The sequence below is a fragment of the Microplitis mediator genome, chromosome 8, assembly GCF_029852145.1.
Source record: "Microplitis mediator isolate UGA2020A chromosome 8, iyMicMedi2.1, whole genome shotgun sequence".
Classification (NCBI taxonomy): domain Eukaryota; kingdom Metazoa; phylum Arthropoda; class Insecta; order Hymenoptera; family Braconidae; genus Microplitis; species Microplitis mediator.
The window spans coordinates 21,703,819-21,727,244 of NC_079976.1; the positions used below are offsets into that span (position 1 = coordinate 21,703,819).

The 23,426-nt window shown below is 31.9% G+C and overlaps 2 protein-coding genes across 2 annotated transcripts in view; one reads left to right on the plus strand and one right to left on the minus strand.

The window, feature by feature from the left end:
* The window catches only part of LOC130672891 (dipeptidyl aminopeptidase-like protein 6), a 55,886-nt gene that overhangs the window by 28,646 nt on the left and 3,814 nt on the right, over nt 1-23,426 (minus strand). The window contains exons 6-8 of the mRNA XM_057477663.1: nt 20,776-21,043; nt 17,216-17,569; nt 16,653-16,978 (exon numbers count right to left, since the gene is read on the minus strand). Of these exons, the coding sequence (XP_057333646.1) occupies nt 16,653-16,978; nt 17,216-17,569; nt 20,776-21,043 (948 nt within the window). The remainder of the gene's footprint in view (nt 1-16,652; nt 16,979-17,215; nt 17,570-20,775; nt 21,044-23,426) is intronic.
* On the plus strand, nt 409-8,482 carry LOC130672893 (uncharacterized). Its single transcript, XM_057477666.1, has 10 exons — nt 409-790; nt 4,250-4,336; nt 4,404-4,471; nt 4,547-4,657; nt 4,724-4,781; nt 7,018-7,193; nt 7,261-7,409; nt 7,492-7,659; nt 7,732-7,854; nt 7,929-8,482. Exons 2-10 carry the CDS (start codon nt 4,261-4,263, stop codon nt 7,993-7,995), a joined length of 996 nt encoding a protein of 331 aa, XP_057333649.1. The 5' UTR covers nt 409-790; nt 4,250-4,260; the 3' UTR covers nt 7,996-8,482.

A 23,426-nucleotide genomic window follows, 5' to 3' on the forward strand; every position in this document is an offset into this window, starting at 1 on the left:
AAATTGGAGTAGTTGGACGAACAAGCTGGAGTACCAAGAGGTCGAGCTGTCATACTTGGACCGAGTCCACTGGTTTTCCCTATAAACTAAAAAAAACATAAAATAAAAACTCTTATAAATATACTATTAATATTTAAAATTGTTTTCAATGTAGATCGTTCTTTTGTTTTCTCTTTAAATTTGATTTAATTTAAAAATTAAATGAGCCAATAAAAATTGTCGTTGTAAAAATTTTTTTAGCGCTATTTTTAGCAGGGCAAACTTCCTGGCTCTACTCATTATAATCTAGTTTCGTCAGTTCTATTTCGTTGTGAACAAAATAATCTGTAAACTTTACAACTATATTTTATATTTTTAAAGTCAATATATATAAATAAGTAAACGTCGCGGCGCGAGTCAACTGTGTCTCTATGTCGTAGTCAAGTAGTGAAACCCGTCAGATAGTGTAAAGCCGCTCCGTTTCATCATCTGCCGGCAATTCGTGTATTTTAATTCAGTTACACTATATGACTAGGTATTTTATGAAATGCTTAAGTTCTTGTGGCGATTTATGTATAACTTCATTATACACAATCTGACTAACTTATCCATCTGACGTTTCACGGAGTAACGGTGATATTAATTAATTCGTTACAATTTCTAATCGATAACTGTCATATAAATCAATAATTCAAGAATTTTAATAAAATTCCCGATGGATGAAATGAAAAATATGTTTTATGAAGAATTCGACAAATATTATAGTAATGTACCATCGAGACGGCCTTGTAGTGCTGAAGAATTAGACAAAGTTAGTTTAATTGTAGTATTTTATCTATTTTGAGGTTAAAATTGTCATAATCGATTGTATGTTATTATTTTATTTTACACTTTTTTAACTTCCCGCTAAGAAAATTGCAAATTTTCAAAAAAGGGAAGTTATTGGTTTCGGTCCGATTTTCGAAAATCGAGTTTTCATCAGATGTCGACGTTTTGAGGTCCTAGGAAACTATTCTGACTATTCCCGGGTGGACGTCCGTGTGTGTGTGTGTGTGTGTGTGTGTGTGTGTGTGTGTGAACTTTTTTTTGTCCGACGATATCTTTGGAACGGATGAACCGATTTGAACGTACTTGGTGGCGATCGAAAGAGCTCACCAAAACTTAGCCTTGATTAGATTTTGGGGTAAATCGGTCATGTATTTTACAAGTTATACAAAGAATAAGGATTAAAAATTTTTTTTTATTTTAGTTTTTTATTGATTTCTCAGAAACGACTTATACGATCAACTTCAAAATCTAATCAGCTCTAGAACTCAATAAAACACGTCGATTGCCGCCTCAACCATCAAAATCGGTCAATTCATTCCTGAGATATCGTGGAAGAAAGAAATGCTAAAATCGGTTTTTTTTAAAACAATGGCACACTAAAGTATTTTCGAGCTCGAAGAGCTCGAAAATGTATCCACAACAATGTTTCCGAGCTCGAGGAGCTCGAAAACAGCGGGAAGTTTTGGGGCTGGCCCGCAGGGTCAACCGATAGACAGATTTTTATCTATTAACTTAGGCTAATAATTAATTGAGTAGCGTTATATCATCACTGCACTGAGGCATTTCGTGAAACGTCAGATGGATAAGTTAGTCAGATTGTGTATAATGAAGTTATACATAAAGCGCCGCAAGAACTTGGGCATTTCATGAAATACCTAGTCATATAGTGTAGCTGAATTAAAATACACGAATTGCCGGCAGATGATGAAACGGAGCGGCTTTACACTATCTGACGGGTTTCACTCTTAGACTACGACATCTATACCGATGTCATATGCCTGTTTAACCTCTCTCGTATTCAAATTTATTATAATAATAAAAAAATATAAATTATAACTGTAATTTACCTATTTATTTATTAATCTATCATTATTCTCTACCAATTCCATGAGAAATCTTTGAGCTTAATATATAAGTTTCCATTTTGAAGTTTCTAAATATTTGCTTGCGCCGTTTTTGATAATTTGAATGAATTTATAAATCCCGAATTTTTTATGAATTGTGTAAGTTTTTCAATCCGAGATTCTAGTAATACGTGATTAACTTAGTATTGCTCGTATATTTATATATAAATATATAAGTATATTAACAATATTTGAATCACGGATTAAAAATATCGGATTGTAAAACTGATCTTCAATCTTAGTGAAAATAACATAGAGCCGCCTTCGTTTTAAACTAAGCGCGAGCTAGCGAAAAGTCATGGAGATGCTGAAAATTTTCGAAAAGTCTACCTTCCATTCTGGCTGGCAGGTGGCATTTTTTTTATTTACGATCAATATTGAAGCATTTTTTTTATGCCTTTTTTTTATTCCTATAAATGAGCATCCAGTCGATTCACGATAGAACAATTGTAGCATAGACATAAAACGAGTCACGCGAGATTATTGATAACATTTTTCATCACGGAATTGTTTGTATGTGACTAGTAAAGGTAATAAATATTTCTAATCGCGGAAAAAAATAGAAAAGAAATAAAATAGAGGAAAATATCGAAGCAGATTATTTTTTAAATTTAAACCTGAACAGCTGATGGTTTTGAAGTTTTGAAGTTTTCAGCTTTTATCTACTTATTTAGTAAAATATTTATTTACACTAAGAAACAAAAAAATTAACTTCCAGTTACTATTTTTCTTGTTTTCATAAATACGCAGAATGATTTATTTTCTTTTTAAATCTAATTGATAATTCTTTCTTCAAGAAAACTATTTCTTCGTTCTAGTAATAGATTTCTAGAAGCATGAATTACTTAAGGCAAGCTAATATTTCTTCAATTTAATTGATACTTTCTCAAATTTATTACATTTAAAAACTTTAATAAATCAATTATTTCATTAAATGAAAAAGAATGGAATGGAAGAAAGATGTAATCAAAAATTAGAAACAAATTCTTGCGCTAAGAAAAATATTTGTTATTATAACAAAATGAAATTTCTCATCGGTATTGATAAAGATGTAAAATATATTAATTTTTCCGAGAGCTACTTCTATAAACTATTATATATTTAAATATAAATTTTATTACTTAGTTGTGTGAATTAATATTTAAGATAAGAGACATCGATAAATAACTTGAGAGATTATTAAAAACTTCGAATAAGACTCTGTGGCTGAGCGTGCCAAAGCGTTGATCATAAGACTCGCGTGATCGATTGACACGAAAAGAAATTTATTACGGATATCACTATGTAAGCATAGGCGTGAAGCCCATACTAGTCTGGTTCACAAGTTCAAATTGGTTTTAATTCAAGATGAAGCTTATAACAATATGAATAATAGCTCATTGGATTCGGAATGATGTCTAGGAAAATGTATGAAAATTGTTTTCCAGCCGATAAAAAATTGCAAAAGTTATAAACAAAGTAAGATGAAAAAATCGGTCTATCGGTTGACCCTGCGGGCCAGCCCTAAAACTTCCCGCTATTTTCGAGTTCTTGGAGCTTGAAAATACTTTTAGATGCCGTTGTTTTCGAAAAAAAACGTTTTTTACTATTCTTTCTCCGACGATATCTCTCAAACGAATTGACCAATTGAAACGGTTGAGGTAGTAATCGACGCGTTTTATAAAGTTCTAAAGCTGTTTTGAAATTGATTTATCCAGTCGTTTTTGAGAAATTTCAAAAAAACAAAACAAAATTTTTTTTTCAATTCTTTCGTTAACGGTTTCTCTTGAACGAATAATCCGATTTTGATGGGTGAGGTAGCATTCGACGAGGCTTATAAAGTTTTAGAGCTGATTAGATTTTGCAATCAATCCATCGAGCAAATTAATAGTTATCCGAAAAAAACATTTTTGAAAAAATTTGATTTTCGAAATGTCTTTGACGATCAAAATCGGTCCATCCGTTTAAGGGTTACAGATATTTACATACGTACGTACATACACTCGGACATCATCTTAAAATTAGTCAGAATAGCTTCCTAGAACCTCAAAACGTCAAGATCTGATAGAAATTCGATTTTTGAAAATCTGACCAAAACCAACCACTTCCCGAAATTTGAAAATTTTCAATTTTCTTAGCGGGAAGTAAAAAATACTCACTTTAACAAACTGCGTAGCAAATAAACTTTATCAATAATTTTATTTCATAATGAACTATTTAATTGTCTTTGTTTCAAATACTAAAAGCTTTTTTATCTAAAAAAACTATTAAATCGATATCATTCCACGAATTTAAACTATCGACGTATTTTCCCACTTTATTTCTTTGTCTTTTTTAAGTATTTAAGCGTATGACAACAACGCAGTATTTAATTTGTCATCTAAGTTACAACAAATCCAAGTTAATAATCCCGGATATCAAAATGAGTGAGTAAAATTATTAGAAATATTAAAAAATTAATAATAAATGATCGACATATTTTTTGTTCGGCAGATAATTTAATTATTAAATTAATAACGCTAGTAACATTCTCCAGTATTTCCTTCGTCTATTCTCACTCGGTAAAAATTTTGAAAATGAATTTATTATTTTTATTAATTGATTATTTAATAAAATGGTAATTTAAAAATATATAGATTGATAAACGTTCACCGTCAACTGAAGGTGTCATAGTTGGACCATATACTCCAGTTTACTATTTAGAATATCCACGAGATAATTATTTAAAAGTTCGTCGTGTAGAGCACGTAAGTTTGAAGAAATAAATATTATATTCGTTATTATAATATACAAGTAATAATTTATTTTATCAGAAATTTGAAGCATCCCCTTCTTATAACTACTATCGTATTCCAGAAAACAAATCCAACGGTAAGTAATTCCTTAAGTAAAATAAAATGAAATAAACTAATTAATTTTTTTTCATGATACCAGCATCGAAACTTGAAGTTTCAGTGTCCCCGGGTCAAAAAAAAATCTTAAATTTGACTTGATTTAACTTAATTTCCTTTAAAGTCGTCGATATGCCGACAACTGTATTCCACATTTTAACTTTTTAAACTTTTTTTGACTTGATATTGACTTAATCTTGACTTTTTTTAACTTTTTTGCCTTAGATTAGACTTTTTTTGACTTAAATTGTTTAGTTTCCTTTAATTTAACTTTTTTTGGCTTAAATTATTTCATTGCCTTAAATTTGACTTATTTTGTCTTAAAAAAACAACTGGTTATCGATTCGAAATCTAGTTTTATATTTGACTTAATTTTAACTTGAAAATTAAGTCAAATTGAATGTGGTTTTTATACTTATTTATTAATTTAACTAATCTAAAATTAAAACTCAATTTTAATTATAGTAAATTTTTTAAAAATTATTTCTGATTAAATTAAAATTACTATTAAAAAAATTTTTATTGCAATTATTTTTTTCTATTCTGTTCCTGAAGAATTCGTATAAACTCTTGTTTACAATATCATTTATTTTCATACTGATTAACCAATTCTGCAATAAACGTTTTATTACCTGTATTAATATAAAAACATACCGATAGTAAATTTTCGACAGGAATCGCAAATACATTTTCAGTTACAATGAATTCATATAAGTGTGATAGTTGGAGAAGTCTGACAGGCTCTTTAAAAGGTTTTGTTTGCAGAAGAGTTATTATTGCAAAATGATGGCCAAGGCACTTACAATTACTAATTTTTTGACAATCGCATATTTTATCAATAATTTTTATAAAAGAATGAAGAAGACCAAAATGTTTTTCATTCAAGTATTGAAATGCTACATAAGAAGAATTATTTTTTAATGTTTCTTTATAATTTTTTGATATAAACAATATACCATTTAATAATAATCGAAAATATTCTAAACCATAAACACCTTGAATACTATCATTAATTATATTGTAAGTATTTTTTAAATTTGCGTTGTAACTGTCTAATTTTGTTTTATTCTGACTTTAATGTAACTTTTTTTAACTTAAATCTAAGTAAAATGTATTAAAATCGACGCAATTCTGACTTGAATGTGACTTTTTTTAACTTAAATTTAAGTAAAATGTATTTAAATCGACGCAATTCTGACTTGAATGTGACTTTTTTTGTCATTAATCTAAAGGAAATAGAGTCAAACTGATCCAGTTTTGACTTAAACGTGACTTATTTTGTCTTAAATCGATCCTAACTAAGCCAGAAAAAGTCAAATCTAAGTCAAGTGTTATGGAAATTTTACACTGACTAAAAAAATTAACTTAGTTGAATTTGAAGGATTTTAACTTAAATTTTTAGTCATAACCAAGATTTTTTTTCGACCCGGGTCTCTACAGCCAGTCGAAACAAGCTAATTTCAAGCCGATGCTGCAAACAACTGCTAGCGAATTCGTAATTCACGAATATCATCATACAACGGGCAGAAACATGTGTGTTTCTGCCCTTGGGAAGAATAGTATATTACATACCTAGGCCAGTAAAGTAAGAAAAGTCTCAGAGCACATGTAATTGTTGGCCGAGGCTGACAAACATGTGGTCTGATGCTTTCTTTTTTACTGGCCAAGGTGCGTATACTAATTTTCTGCTCGACGAAGCCGGAAAGTTGCAACTTCGTTCAGGGCAGCAGCCCGAAAGTTGCTACTTTCCGGCCGGAGGGCAGAAAACACATTTGTTTCTGCCCGGTGTTAGTTATATTTAATGTTCCGTTACAGCCTTATTACTCTCGTTTATTTTCTTGTTACTTCAGTTTACTCATTTCATTTTTTAAGTGCCAGTTTTAATTAACCAAATAAAATTATTTAAAATTGAGTGAAAATAATATTTATGTCTTGTTTACTATTCAATAGGTGACTTTATACCACATATTTCTCATTCTCAAACAGTTCTCCTTATCATCGGCTTGAAATTCACTTATTTCTTATTGGCTGCTGACACTGAATCTTAAAGTTCCGATGCAGGTAATCATGAAAAATATAGTGTGTGACTCAGGATAAAACACGATTTCAGACTGCGGCTGATGTCAGCCCTCGTCTGCGGCTCGGGCAGCCAACCTCAGCCTAGTCTGAAATCGTCTTGTTTTATTCCTTGTCACACAATATACTTCTTCTTCCAGGCACACTTTTTCTGAAGGTATTAGTAGTCCTTGATTGGTATGATCTAGTTGAAAACAGAACAGAGCAAGATATTCTTAATGACGTATTGACGAAGTGGAATAAAGTCGATAAATATTTTGGACAACTTGACAACTTCGAATTGAAATTGGTTATTTCTGGAGTCGTCATACCAACAGTAAATTATTAATCATTTTTTTTATCGTCATTCTTCACTATTACATGATTTTCGATTTTTAATGTAGAAACCTAATATTTGGCAACCAGAGACAGAAGTTGAAGCGACTTATTGTTATCTTATACCTTCTTTTACAAAAAATGTGACCGATTGGTTCAATGATAATGCCGATCAGTTTGAAAGTCTCGACTATAATTTATTTGTTTTCATGTCACAGTGAGTAAAATAATAAAAGATTTGTGTCCCCGAGCTAGGGTAGTTTGATAAAAGTTGTAATTTTTAATTATATTTAATTAAGCCGCGAATTGACCTCGTCAAAGAAAATTGAAGACTGTGCATATGATCGTCATAGTACGAATAAGTTCGCTTGCAATACTAAACACGGTTCAGATCATCGTTCACTGGGAGGAGTCGCAGTGAATAATCATGTTTTTACGAATAGTGCTGCCTACACTATCGCTTCAATGTAAGAATTCGGTGTGCAGTAAATAATTTGTGTTTTTGATAACTTTATTCAGGGACAATTATTTTTTTGTAGATTGGGAGTCAAGACAGATCAAGAATTAGGATGCGAAAGTGGTCATATAATGGACTCCAGTCAAGTTCGTGGTGACTTGACTTGGTCCGAATGTTCTAAAAGAGCCTTTAGATCGATGGTCAAGTAAGTAGTCTATTTTTTATTTTTCTATTTGATTTTAGGTGTTGCAATTTACTTGAGCGCTTTTTTCATTCCAGTGACAGCGCATACACTTGTTTACGTCAAATAATTTATCAAGAAGATGAAAACGATTATGACGATTAGTGATTCAAACTTTCAAATAAAATTTTATACTTTATACGCTGAAAAAAAATAATAACCATTAGCATAATATTGATGTTTAGGTTTAGGTTTCCACTATATTTAAATGGTGTATTATCGTACGATGGACGGTGTGGCTCAATAAGTTATAGATCAAATTGAACGGAATATAGTATAGGGCCGGATAGCTCAACTGGTAGAGCACTCGGCGCGATACCGAATCGGTCTGGGTTCGATTCCCAGTTCGGGCTATCTATATTTTTCTCAATATTTCCCCTATATAAAAACGATTCCCAGGAACCTGAAAAATTTGTAAACTTTGCGATCTGAGATAATAATGATTATCATCTAGGACAAAAATAGTTACCATTTTCGATAGGAAAATTTGATATAAGAGAATGAGAATCTTTCAAATATAAGGATGGAAATTTTTACTTCGTTGAGATGGGAAGTATTAGTTTTTTTCGGCGTGTAAGAAAAATTGTATAAATTTTAATGAATAACCATTTCCCAATAAATAATAAGAAAAAAAAAAAAAATAGCGTTAAATTATTTATAACCATCTGTACTTTCTGCGTTGTTGCACTTTTACGTAGAAACACTAGAGAGTCATCCGAACTTCTCCAAGAGCAGAAACTGCATTGACCCCAACGGATAATTGGAACCGATTCGACTCGTGCCCAGGATGAAATTTATTTCAATTTCATTCCATATAAATTATTCATCTTATAAATGTACTATATAAAAAGAAAATTATTAAGATGTATATAAATAACAAGATATTCGATAAACAATCACTTTCCACGTGAATTGATGCGCGTAATCCAAACGGACAATTTTTTTCATATTCCGTTGATTTTTCGTGTCAAAAGAATTTAGCAAGCTAAATATTAACGTAATAATTATCAAGTACATTTAATTGATAAAAAAATATTTGAATACACTGGTTCCAAAAATTAAAGGATAGAAAAAAAATTCTAAATTTTTGGGTGAATTTCCACATGCTGTAACTCGGTGAAAAATGGTCGTAGAAAAAACCAAAAAAAGCAAATTGTAGCCTCAAGTTTCTAGTTTTCAGATCTGGACTTCATTTTTTTCAAATTTTTTTTTTTTTTTTTAAGAAAATTGATTTTTTCAAAATTTTTTTTTTTTTTATATTTTTCTTCTTTATCATCTTCACAATTGATTTTCTTAACATCATTTGGATAAGGTCAGATTATCCAAAAAAATTTATTGAAGCCCATAGACTTGTTGGAAGACGAGCAAAAATTTTGAAATTTTTTTTTCGTCAGTTTTCATAGGATTACTCCAGAACCGTGCGTGATGAAAAAATTTGAAGTCCAGATCTGAAAACTAGAAACGAGGCTACAATTTGCCTTTTTTTTTTTTTTTTTCTACGACCATTTTTCACCGAGTTACAGCATGTTGAAAATCACCTAAAAATTTAGAATTTATTTTCTATCCCTTGATTTTTGGGACCAGTATATTTGTAACACATTCCGTTTCCTCATTATTCTACAATTGATGTGAATAATGATAAAATTTTAAGTATTTTTAATTTATCTTAGATCTAGGATAATCTTACAGATTTTTTTTTTACAAAAATATATTTTTAAAAAAGTATATACCTTAACACACCGCTAATCGGAATAAGTTCTAAATAGTTTTATCTCATGACGAAATATTTAATTATCTTTGTTTCAAATACTAATAGCTTTTTATTATAACATTTATTAAATCGATATCAAATGATTAATTTTAACTATCGACGAATATTCCCACTTCATTTCTTTATCTTCGAGTATTAAAGCATATGACAAGAACACAGTATTCCATTTGTTATAAAGTTACAACAAATCAAAGTTAATAAAAATGAGTGAGTAAAATTATTAAGAACATTCAAAAATTAATAGCAACCTTATAAATAATAAATGATCGATATATTTTTTATCCGGCAGATAATTTAATTATTAAATTAATAACGCTGGTAACATTCTTGAGCATTTGGTTTGTCGATTCTCACTCGGTAAAAATTTTTGTATTGAATTGTACGCCTCATAAGCGAAGGGTTGAGGTAGTGCTCTACTCTCAATACGTCAAGGTCAAGCAATTTTCTGGCCTTAAGATGACTCTATTACGTTGATATTTCATCGATAGGATAATATGAGTACACTTATATCAAGAAAAGACTTGAGAAAACTTATTTTATGTTTTTTTAAGAACATTCCCGGGAAAAAATGATCAGACCCGATCAGACATGAACAGGCATGAGTCTTCAGGCCTGATCAGACATGAAAAATGACCATGCCTGACCAGGCATGTTCAGGTCTGATCAGGTATGTTCATGTCTGTTCATGCCCATCCGGGTAAAAAAATTATATATAAAAAAATAGCCCTATATAATTATATATAATTATGTATAACTATATTCAATTATACATGTATATAATTATTGCTATAAAAATAAAAAAAATAAAAAATTCGGGCGTGTGCAGGATTTGAACCGTGGACCTTGCGCTCGAAAGTGTAACTCGCTACCCACTGACCTAAGAGATTTAGTTGAAAAGTAAGTTTCGTATGAACTTCAAGTAATAAAAATCTTATACGTGATAGATTCTTGGTCAACAAAATTTTAGATCTATGAGCAGACATGAACAGCCATGAACAGACATGAACATATATGACCAGGCATGAACAGGCATGAACAGGCATGGACAGGTATGATCAGGCCTGAGCGTATTTAACGCTTCAGACATGAACAGGCATGGGCAGGTATGATCAGGCATGAGCGTATTTAACGCTTCAGACATGACCAGGCATGAACAGGCATGGACAGGTATGAACAGGCATGATCAGACCTGACTGTATTTAACGCTTCAGACATGAACAGGCATGAACAGTCATGATCAGGCCTGAGTGTATTCAACGCTTCAGACATGAACAGACATGAACAGGCATGGACAGGTATGATCAGGCCTGATCATGTCTAATTTCAGGCCTAATCATACATGAACAGGCATGATCAGGTCTAATTTCAGGCCTGATCATACATGAACAGGCATGGTCAGGTCTGATCATTTTTTCCCGGGTCGGTTTTGCTACTTTAAAGAAAAAACGAGTTTGAAAAAAATTTTACTTGGACGTCCGGATGTCTGTATGTATTAACTCTATTGGGATGTATTCAGAATAACTGCCGAAAAAATGATCGTATCGAGAGCGGTTTTTTTTTATTTTGTTCAGAATTTTCTCAAAATGAACCCTTTCGATATTCACTATCGTAGTTTCTATCGTTTTTTTAATATTAAATTAAAAGTGACGACTGATACCATTTTTGTATACAAAATCCCGTGTATATTTTTTTCCGCTGATGCTACCTCTGACGGATATTTTTGCAAACCTCATATATATAGATATATTCTGTTATGAGCCTTTTACCGGTGCTGCATCCAGGCGGCTTTTTTTTTGCACAACTCTTTTTTACTTTCTTTCTATTTTTTTGACGTCAAATGTTGACATAAACAGTAGCTTGATCAGGGCCAGATTTAAACTTAATGCCGTCCCTGGGCACCGGAAAAAAATCCGCCTCAATACTGGAATTTTACTTAAACTTATAGTTCATATATTTAATTTTTCAAAATTTTGCCGCCCTGGGCACTTGCCCTGACCACCCTAGTGTAAATCTATCACTGAGCGTGATAGTAGCAAAAAAAATTTTTTTTTATTTGTTTTACTCTATAATTAAGGGATACAAGTTATTTTGACTTCAAAATTAAATAAGCGTTATGAGGCGTGCACTTTTGGATTTTCCAAACTTTTTATTATTTTTATCAATTGATTATTTAATAAAATGGTAATTTAAAAATATACAGATTGATAAACGCTCACTATCAACTGAAGGCGTCATAATCGGGCCAGATACCCCAGTTTACTATTTAACATATCCACGTGATAATTATCTAAGAGTTCTTCGCGATGTGAATGTAAGTTTTAATGAATAATTATCATCATTAAAGTCTAATAATATCTTATTTTGTTAGAAATTTGAAGCATCCCCTTCTTACAATTACTATCGTAATCCGGAAAACAAATCCAACGGTAAGTAATTTCATAAGTAAAATAAAATATAATAAACTAATTAATTTTTTTTCTCTAGGCACATTTTTTCTGAAAGTATTAGTAGTCCTTGATTGGAATAATGAACTTGAACACAAAGCACAGCAAGATATTCTTAATGAAATTCTGACGAAATGGAATAAAGTAGATAAATATTTTGAACAACTTGACAATCCCAAAATAAAATTGGCTATTGCTGGAGTCGTCATACCGACAGTATATTATTAAATTTTTTTTTTTTTCTGTCATTATTGTTTACAATTTCATGGTCATAATTATTAAATGTAGAACTCAAATATTTGGGAACCAGCAATACCCATTGTATATTCTATTTTTGATATTAATGCTGATACTTTCGACTTGAGAGGCGGATTTATGGAGACTTATTGTTATCTTATCCCTTCTTTTACAAATAATGTGACCAATTGGTTCAATGATAATGCCGGTCAGTTTGAAAATCTTAAATATGATTTCTTTATATTTATGTCGCAGTAAGTAATATAATGATATTTGTGTCCCCGAGCTATGACACTTTGCTAAAAGTTTTAACTTTACATTGTATTTATTTAAGCCGCGACTTGACCTCGTCAAAGAACAGTGAAGACTGTAAATACCATTGTCACAATACGAATCAGTTTGCTTGTGGTACTGAAAATGGTGCAGATCATCGTTCACTAGGAGGAATCGCAGTAAACTATTATCATTTTACGAAAAAGGCTGCCTACACTATCGCTTCAATGTAAGAATTCTGTGTGCAGTAAATAATTTATGTATTTGTTAATTTTATTTAGGAATAATAATTTTTTTTTTGTAGATTAGGAGTCATGACAGATGAAGAATATGGATGTGAAAGTGGTCATATAATGGACTCTAGCCAAGTTCGTGATGATTTGACTTGGTCTAAATGTTCTAAAAGAGTCTTTAGATCGATGGTCAAGTGAGTAGTTTATTTTTTGTTTTTTGACTAAGTTTTAAGTGTTGAAATTTACTTGAGAGCTATTTTTATTGCAGCAACACCAGATACACTTGTCTACATCAAATACCTCATGATCAAGATGAAAACGATTACTCATGATTTAATTCAAACTTTTAAGTAAAATTTTTGACTTTAAAAAAAATTGTATAAGTTTTAATGAATAATCATTTATCTCTTCGAGCTCGAAAATACATTTGTGCGCCGTTGATTTCGAAAAACACCTTTTTTTACCATTTTTTCTCCAACGATATCTCTCAAACAAATTGACCGATTGAGATGGTTGAGGTAACATTCGACGCGGCTTATAAAGTTTTAGAGCCTAGTTGATTTTGGAATTAATCCATCGAGCACATTACAAGTTATTCGAAAAAAACATTTTTGACAAAATTTTATTTTCGGAATATCTCCGAACGAGCCCTACCGATCAAGCTCAATTTCTCACAGTTTTTAGATATTAACAAGCCACGTTGAATGACACCTTGACAATCAAAATCGGTTTACCCGTTCAAAAGTTACAGATATTTACATACGTACGTACATACTGTAACGGGTTTTTCACCACCGGAGATCTACCGGAGTGAAGTCCGAATACACTTACGATTTTTGGCAACCTTGTTCAAAATTATTAGTTGGGCGCCAGGTGATTTTATAATCCCCAAAAAAAACAATTATCGAAATCGGCTCAGGGTGGCGGATCAAGGGAAGGTCAGGCACTTAAGATTACGATAAATAATTGATCAGAATTAAACACAAATAATTAATCGTATATTGAACACAGAATAATAAATTGATCGGTATCACAAATAAAGTTATCGGTTACAAAAAAATATAAATGCCGTTGTCGGCTTGACTCGATATAAACAAAATTATCAAAAAAATCGTAGTTGATCGAAACACAATTAGTTCATTGCTCGGAGAAACACAGTCGGTTTACGAAATTAAAATAATATAATTTTATTATCCGGAGACACACATACAGCGGAAGTATTAAAGAAATACTGGACGAGTGACGTCAGAGTATTCTTACACGGCGAGGTGACAAGACTGCTGTTACGAATGAGACACAGATAATCCGTGATTCTCAGAATTGCTCGATTGAAATAAAATAAAATATAAAATTATATTTTATTTCGGTAACACGTTAAATTGCACGATCGTATAATTTTTACCCGTAGTTATTTATTTAATTAATTATTATTACGTACGTACTGCACTTATTTATTAACAAATCGGTTGTATTCTTTGTTCAGTTTCACGCCGATGCTTCGGCTTGCTCACTTGTTCACAAAACGGCGGTTACTGCCGGTCGAAATTATTTGTCGTATTTAATTGTTCGTTGATCAAACTCGGATTGATCTTAAATGTCGTACATCAAATTGTTCAAACGTCGGAATCGAATATTGTTCATTTGGTCGGGTCGAATTGCTCAAATAAAAAAAAAACGTGGCCGTTCCGTTCGGCGTCTATCCCGGATCTCTCGTGACAATCAATGCGTCGAGTCGATTGCTTGGTCATAGTCGAAATTTTTCATCATAGGTGTCACCAGAATTGGCTCACCGGATAACTATTTATTTTATTTAAATAATTTCAAACCTCGGGTCGATGTCGAATTTTTTCTCATGTTACAATACACACATACATACACTCTGACGTCATCCTGAAATTAGTCAGAATAGCTTTCTAGAACCTCAAAACGTCAAGACCTGATAGCAATTCGATTTTCAAAAATCGGACCGAAACCAATCTTCCCGAATTTTTGAAAATTTTCAATTTTCTTAGCGGGAAGTTAAAAAAAAGTTATAGAATGCTGTAACAATGTTTTTTTTTTAATTATTTTAAATTTATTTTTTAGCCTTACTTCCGAGGAAATATTTTTAAATTCTTTTCACCTTTTTAACATTGGCATATAATAAAATTATGTAAAAAATATCGGCAATGTATCCTGGAAATATTCTTAAAACAGCTTGGTGTTAATAAAATGTACAATTTATTTTGTACACGATAATTTTTTTTAATAACTTTTACAAGTGTCAATATTCTAATGTAAGTAATTAATTTGGATACGACATATGCAACATGGAGAATAAAATCTAATAATATTTATTATTATTCAAATTAAATTACTTTTTCACTGAGGCAAACTTGAAACGGTGAGAAAACACAGAAATTTAGGACTGACCATTTTTTACACTTCAATTGAAGTACATGCAATGAAAATATAGGAAAAACATAAATAAATAATTGATGAATCCTCTTTTCAGAACTACATTATATCCATTATTGCTCAACTGATACTCTCCATAAGGTTACCCGCCACCCTATAATGTTTAAGCCTCGATATAAAATATAGTTCTAAATTTTTTATTCCGAGGATCCACTTATTAATAGAATTATTAATTGATTGATATTAATAAACAGATTAGGACATAATAAATTAGTTTATTAAGAAATAGTGTGTGTGTGTGTGTGTGTGTGTGTGTGTGTGTGTGTGTGTGTGTGTGTGTGTGTGTGTGTGTGTGTGTGTGTGTGTGTGTGTGCGACAATGATTCCATAATGTCAATTGACAAGCATTACATTATAATTAATGGTTTTGATTACAGCTTATATAACAATCTTGTTCAAGGCATGAGCAAATCTGGTTTTAAGTTCGATAAGTTCGATAATGAAGACGTTAGTGTCTTTTCCTACTTATGTGTCTTCCCTAGCAGATCTGATTTACCGTAAATTTACGGTAATTTTACCGAAGAATACCGTAAAATTCGAGTAGATTTACCGTAAATTACGGTAAACCCACCGTAAATTACGGTAAATCCACCGTAAATTACGGTAAATCGGTACTTTACGGTAGATTACCGTAAATTATGGCGGGTATACCGTAAATTTACCGTAGAATACGATAAATCTACCGTAAAAAATTCGGGTGGATTACCGAATTACCGTAATTTAGGTGGATTACCATATTTCCGTATTTTACGGTAAATTCACCGTAAATTACGGAAAATCGACCGTAAATTACGGTAAATCGGTATTTTACGGTGGATTACCGTAATTTACGGTGGGTTTACCGTAATTTTGGTACGTTAGGGTCGCTACAGATACCTGTGGCTAGATTTCAATAGCAAGTCTAGTGCAAGTCTTTCACAAGAAATTCGTGCCAGATTATAACTCAATTCAGGAGGAAGACTACAGTTCAAAATAGTTGTGCATGGCTTACTCGAGATCTGATCAAGGCTCAAAATTGACCTTAAGTCTTGAGCAGATCTTGAGCAAGCCTTGCGTAAGTACCTGCCGTAAGTTACTGGTGCAAGAAATGTGCCAGAAAATTTCAGCTGCACTGTATCTAAGATATCTTCAATATTCTTGTGTACAATGCCTTGAGCAAGTCATGCACATGTCTTGATGACGATTTCTTGCTACATAATTTTGCGCAAGACCCATACGTAGAAAAAGACACTAGTGACCAGTGGTTTAACTCAAGGCACTGGCACTAGAATCGTGCTCAAGCATGTGTTACTTGGGAGAGGATATAAAAAAAGCTTATTAATGGAGTTTGTTTTTATTATATACTTACTCGTGTTGATTTTTTTGGATTTATTTGTGTTCTTATTATTGGAAGTTACTTCATGAGTGTTAGCATCTTCATTACCATCATCTTCCTGTTCATTGAATTGATCATTCCAGTCTTTATTTTCTGACCAATCTGATGAAACACTCAACATCCCCGAATGAATATTATTGTCATTTTCAGACTGATATAAGTTATTTCCTCTCATAATAGAAACAGGACATGTTATACAAAATGCTGGATAAAGTGATGACCCAACTTCTGGAAGAACTGAACTCACTCTGTATAAATGACGTTGCCCTGGTCGCCCTGCTGGAATGCCCAGAAAATATCTAGAATGCAATCAACGAAAGAAAAATTAAGATGATTCTTTTTTTTGTCTAAAAATTTCTGATATTGGTTTATACGTTAGATGTAATGGTCAAAATCATTTTACACAATAAAGAATTACTCAAATATTGATGAAGAGAAATATTGAAAAAAAAAGTTTCTGAATGGGAATCAGTAGTTTATTCTTTTTGAGATTTATGTGTACCAATTAAAATGAATTGCGAAAAAAAAGTACTCACATTGTATTGTTAGCATGGTCCCAAGCTAATATTTTAACTACTTCACGTCGTCCATGGGTGAGAGGTACAACTTGTTTTTTAACGACATTAACCCAGACGATGTGTTTAAAAAAACCGGCTGGACCATCTCTTACAGGAGCAATCGTTATATAACTCGTACTATTTAATGAGAATAGTGGTGGATGTGAAGATGCGTCGACCCAACCACGATTTTCACTGATTCTCTGGATTTCTTGACAATGCCACAAAGGACTTTTACACACAGTGATTACCGAAACATTCTGAGCACGAGTTAACCAAGTTATGGAAACTTCGGTTAAAGAAATCCAAGAAGCGGTTGTGAAATAATGATCGCTATAACAAATTTTAAGGTTATGTTAGTATTTATAATGGACACCCTAACGGACCCAATTTACGGTGGGTCTACCGTAATTTACAAAAAATTCAGCGTTGCCCTGTGATTCATTGTTAATATTTTACTATGAATTTTGCAATCGTATCTTTGTGAAATTATCATATTGTACGGTGGCTGTAACGTACTTTACCGTATTTTACGGTAAACCCACCGTAATTTACCCATTTACCGCGAATTACCGTAAATTACGGTAAATCCACGGACTTTTTACGGTAGATTTACCGCACTTTACAGTAAATTTACGGTAAAACTACCGTAAATTTTCGGGAAATCAGGTCTACTAGGGATTACAAGTATTTCTGTAATTGCACGTGCAATTACAGGAATATCACGCGAAAGCACTGAGTGTGCTTTATTAGCACTCGAGTTTTTTCGGGTATCACATTCACTTTCAACCACCTCTACAATTTTTGAAGTATATTAAATTAGGTTGAAACTTATATCATCATATAGAGAATTTATTAACCCTTTAACGCTTCTGGGCGTTTCTCCACCTTGCGGCCTGTCAAGCGGGCAGCGCGTATCTGTGTAAGCGTGTATCCGTGAGCTTTGGCAGGCAGTGACGTACGTATGATAAGGTCCTCACGATTAAAGATAAGAATTTAAAAAGAAAAAAAATTATGAGAAATTCGTTAAAAACATTAGAATAACAAATGAAAGGGCACTGAAGGAACCCACTACATGAGTGAATTTCGGTAATGACCGAGCGTAAATCTCGTAAACTGAAGTAGTGTCGACTGTGAGCGCACGCTGTAGGCTATTTCCACTTTGGCGCCGCGGGTACGATTTTGTCCAACTTCGCCGTTAAAGGGTTAAAGAATAATTATAATACAACTTAAAGTTAATTGGTTAATATGTTATTTTTGAAATAAATAATTTACTTAAGGGGAGCCCTGATATCAATTAATCGACTGACTTCTTGTGATCAGAATAACTCTCGGATAAAACGGCTCATGGACCTATACTATTTTTTTTATTAGCGTTAGTTTAGTGACTACAAGAACCCTTCCGTTGATTATTATCCAACTCTTTTTGGTTTAATTGTGATTAATAACAACTGAGAAACTTGTAATTCACGAAAAATGTAGCTGCCATTTTTAATTTTACTATTGTTATTATTTTTTCCGTTCTTCTCTTTATCAACTAGTAGCAACAGCGCTAGCGTAACAGTAGAATTGAAAAAAGGAACGACATCTAAGACAAAAAGATTGGATATTTTAAGAAAATGTTAATGAAGAAAAAAAAATCTGGGCGTCGGTTGGCCCTGCGGGCAGCCCCAAAACTTCCCGGTGTTTTCGAGCTTAAGGAGCTTGAAAACATCACTGTGAATATATTTTCGAGCTCTTCGAGCTCGAAAATGCTATTACATGCAATCATTTTTTTATGAGCTTTTCAAGCTCTATCAAGTTACGTTTTATGCTAGAGTTTGAAAAGTTAAGAATCGAAAATCATTAATGAAGAAGCGGCTTTTAAATTTTCATTCTCGATTATGTTCTCTGAAATAAATGTATTGAGGCAGAAATCAATGTCAGTGATCAAAATCAAGATTTGAATGAGTTTTGACTTAAGTCAGAGCAATAATATATGGAATATCCGAGAAAATATTAAAGACTGGGTTTTTTCAATTTTTTGCTGACAATATGTTTAAAACTAAACAACAAGTTATATGTCATTATCTGATGATCGAAAGAGACTATAAAGAGAAAGAGTTGGTATGATTTCAGACACATTTTAGCACATTATATTTTGATTTATCCGGAAAAAATAACATAAAATGTGATTTTTTTAACTTTTCAGCGCTGATATCTTTTGAACTAATCAACCGATTGAGACGGTTGAGGTGGCAATCGAAAGCTGTTATCAAGTCCTAGAGCTGAGTAGATTTTGGAATTGATCGATTCGATAGTTTCCGAAATATTCACGAAAAACGAAAAAAAACGATTTTTTTTCATTCTTTCGTAGACGACATTTCTCGAACGTATTATCCGATGAATACGGTTGAGGTGGCAATCGGCGCGTTTTATTGAGGTCTACAGCTGATAGAATTTTGGGAATAATTGGTTTAGTCGTTTCGACGATATTTTCAAAAAACCGTTTTCTACTGTTTCTTTCGTCGACGATATCTTCCGAACGGATTATCTGATTGAGACGTTCTTGGTGGCAATCGAAAGCTTTTATCGAGTTCTAGAGCTGATTAGATTTTGGAATTGATCAATTCGACAGTTTTCAAAATATCAAAAAAAATTTTTTTTTTTTTCGCATTTCTAAAATATCTCAGAGTCTATTTGACTAAATGGTCTAAAATTTTTCTGAAAATCTAAGTTCAGAAGATATCTTTCGAATGCCGCAAGAACCATCTAAATCAGAATTCATCAAAAAGATATGAGAGGTTTACATCCACACACACACACACACACACACACACACACACACACACACAAATCGTCGATTTTCTGAGCGTGAAGTTAAAAAATAATGATGATATAAAATCAAATTAACGATTTAAAATAGAATGAGTGATTGAGGTGTGCACTTTTGGATTTTTTAACATTTTTTTTTATCTGTACTTGAAAATTGGAAAATATACATATTATAACGCGCGATGATGCGACGATAGTGCTTACAATTCTAATCGGGTTTTAATGATACTTAGCACACGCATTCTATGAATAATTATTTCGGTTAAGTTCGAATATGAGCGAAATCGGCCAATTGGTTCTGAAATAGTGGTGATTTGAAATTTTCAAATTTACGAAAAACGCTACTTCCGCCGATTTTCCTGAAGTTAATTTTTATTAGAAATATGCAGGCTTGTTCGGCTGAAAGTTCGTCATAGGTGATAAAGTAAGGTATATTTCCTTCTTTTATTTTTTCTTTTACGATAATTTTTTCATTATTAATAAAGGTTTAAAGTTACATGTTTGATTTTTGTGCTGTGGTTAAAATTCCGTTATTTTATCTTCGGCGATTTTTGACCTCGAAATTTATTAACAATGTCAAACAATGTTACTTTATAATTTAATTTTATCTTAAAACTTCAAAATAAAGAAATGTAAGAAATCTAAGTACATTTCTCAAAATCAATTTTTCACTAGTGATTATTCTTACAGGTACTAGAGAAATATATTTCAATACTTTAACTTACGTATGCTCAATAATAGCTGGTGGCTTAACAGTTTTAATGTTGATATTTTTAGGATCAGCCAAGTCCGCAACATGAAGTTTCACCTGAGGATTCGGTGTACCAGGTCTAGGATACCTTAAAGACAATGTTTCTGGGTAAAGGTTTTTATTTTCCGCACCAAACCATGAAATGTGCATTTCTTCAACTAAAGAGTCATTGAAAGATGCATACAACATCATATGGCCATCTTTTGACATCCAGATTGCTTGAGAACTGTGAAGTATTTCCTCTAACAGACAAAAACAGATTTTGATATTGTTGACTGTTTCGAATGGAAAATTTTAATAAATTATGCATTAATTTAATTTTTGTACCAGTCAGATAATTTTAACAGTTTTAAGTTGTTGGCGCTTTTATTAAATAAACGCTGTCTGAACAAAGTTATAAATGCTTTGAATAGTACCGATAAATATTTCAAATCCTTGGATTGTATATTTTTGAGACTCGGGATATTTTTGAAATATGTGTTAACTATAAAGACTAATATCTTTACTATAAAAGATATTATATTTACTAATATTTGTTACATAGTTAGATTCAGAATGCCAAGTCGTAGCAGGATATTATTTTGTAATGATTAAAAATCAAGATAAAATGGAATTTTCTTATATTTTAAGTTAAAAACATTCTTTTTACCGAAAAGCTTATTGATCGTCAAACTTATCAAGAACTTAGAGTTTTTGCCGCTAGGCCTTATTTCCAGTTTGTTACAGAATTTTGCATTCTCACCCGGGTCGGCGACAAGGCTGACGGTATTTCAACTGAATCACTCATGGAGGACCAGAAGTCGTTATTCTGACCCGAGTTGACCTATTTGTAACTATATTTCCTGACATTGAAATTTGTTTAATTACTTATAGACGTCGACATTAGACGCCCTACTGATATTTAAAGTAAACATTTTGCACAATTCAAGCCAGAATTCTTTGAGTGAGACTGTAATTTACAAAAGTCTCAAAATTTTTAGCTGTTTTACTCACGTTAAATAATTTCTACACTTTTTGTCCCATACTAAAAATGATATATTAGAGTGAAATTGAATATATGGGACGTATGTAGAAATGTATGTCTCATATATTCAATTTTACCCGGATATACTTTTTTTGTATGGGGTAGTACACTACAATAGGTTGAAACATACCATGATGGGAATTTATAAAAAAATAAACCTGTCATAAACATGACATAATATCAACTCAATTTAATACTATACGTGTTTTAAAAAATGATGGTTTAATTTAAGAAATTTTGGATGCCAATTGATTTATAAGGGCATCGGTACTATGGTTACTTTCAATAAAAGAACTATCTAATTTCCTTTCTATTAGCTGTCGCTTTTTGCTGAAAATGTTCTTTTTGAAAATTACCATCAAAACTTATTTTATTTCGTTACAATTACTGAAAAATTAAAAACTGACAACTCAGCGGTGTACAGACATGAATGTTTGTGTAATTTTTTTTCATACGGTTTACTTTCTCGATCTAGCGAGCGCTGACAATAGCATTGTCTTGATATTAGTGCACTACATGTAATGATATTATAAGAAATAGAGTGACTTATTTTTAAAAAATCTGAAAAACGGTGGACCCTGCGGGCCAGTCCCAAAACTTTCTGCTGTTTTCGAGCTCCTCGAACTCGAAAACATGGCTGTCAATACATTTTTTATTTCTTCGAGAGCAAAGATACTCTTTAATGCATGGGTTTTTTGAGCTCGAAAAAAGTTATGTCTTGTCTTGCACTGCGAAACTTTAAGAAATCACGTATGATTAAAAAAAAAATGCAACTATGTCATTTTCGTTCACGATTGTTATTAATAAAACCTATGCATTCGGGCAGAAATAAGTATAAGTAGTTGAAATGGAGAGTGAAAGGAGTTTTGAATTGAATTCATACCTTCGAAATATAAAATATCTGAGGAAAATTGAGAAAACTGTTTTTCTCCACATTTTGCTGACAATATTTCTCAGACCAACAAACTGATTACAATAAATTATACGGTGATTAAAATAAACGTTTAACGACGAAACTCTCATACCATGCTTGAAACATTTAATCAATTACATCACAAGTTATCCAGAAAAAATAAGATGAATTTTTGTTTTTGAAATTTTGTCGTATAATACGATATCTCTCGAATAAATTAACCGATTAAGATCGTTTTTTTTCATGTTCGATGCAATTCATGAAGTTGTAAAGCCGTTTTGAACTTGGAATTGCTTAGTTCAGCGTTTTTGAAGAAATTCAACTAAAAACGTTTTTTACTATCTTCCTCCAACGATATTTTTTGATCAAACTGACCGATTACGATGGTTAAATTTTAAAACTAATTAGAATTTTGAGCTAACTCATCGTCGTTTTTGAAAAATTTCGAATCGGTTGATTATTTAAAATGTTATAGATGGTTAACATACAAACATACACACATATGTATACATCACACAGACACTTGGACATTATTCTGAAAATCGTCAGAATAACTTCCTAGGACTTCGAAACTTCGACGTCTGATGAAAACTCGATTTTGGAAAATCAGGGTGGAAACAATAACTTCCCCAATTTTTCGAAAATCGTTGATTTTCATAGCGGTAAGTTAAAATAATTCGAGCTGACA

What these genes read in the sequence shown, in the direction of transcription:
- LOC130672893 (XM_057477666.1), top strand. Translation starts at nt 4,261, where the DNA reads ATGACAACAACGCAGTATTTAATTTGTCATCTAAGTTACAACAAATCC. An exon ending in CCTTCGTCTATTCTCACTCG is followed by an intron (nt 4,472 to 4,546) that starts GTAAAAATTTTG and finishes AAAAATATATAG; the next exon opens with ATTGATAAACGTTCACCGTC. An exon ending in GCCTTTAGATCGATGGTCAA is followed by an intron (nt 7,855 to 7,928) that starts GTAAGTAGTCTA and finishes TTTTCATTCCAG; the next exon opens with TGACAGCGCATACACTTGTT.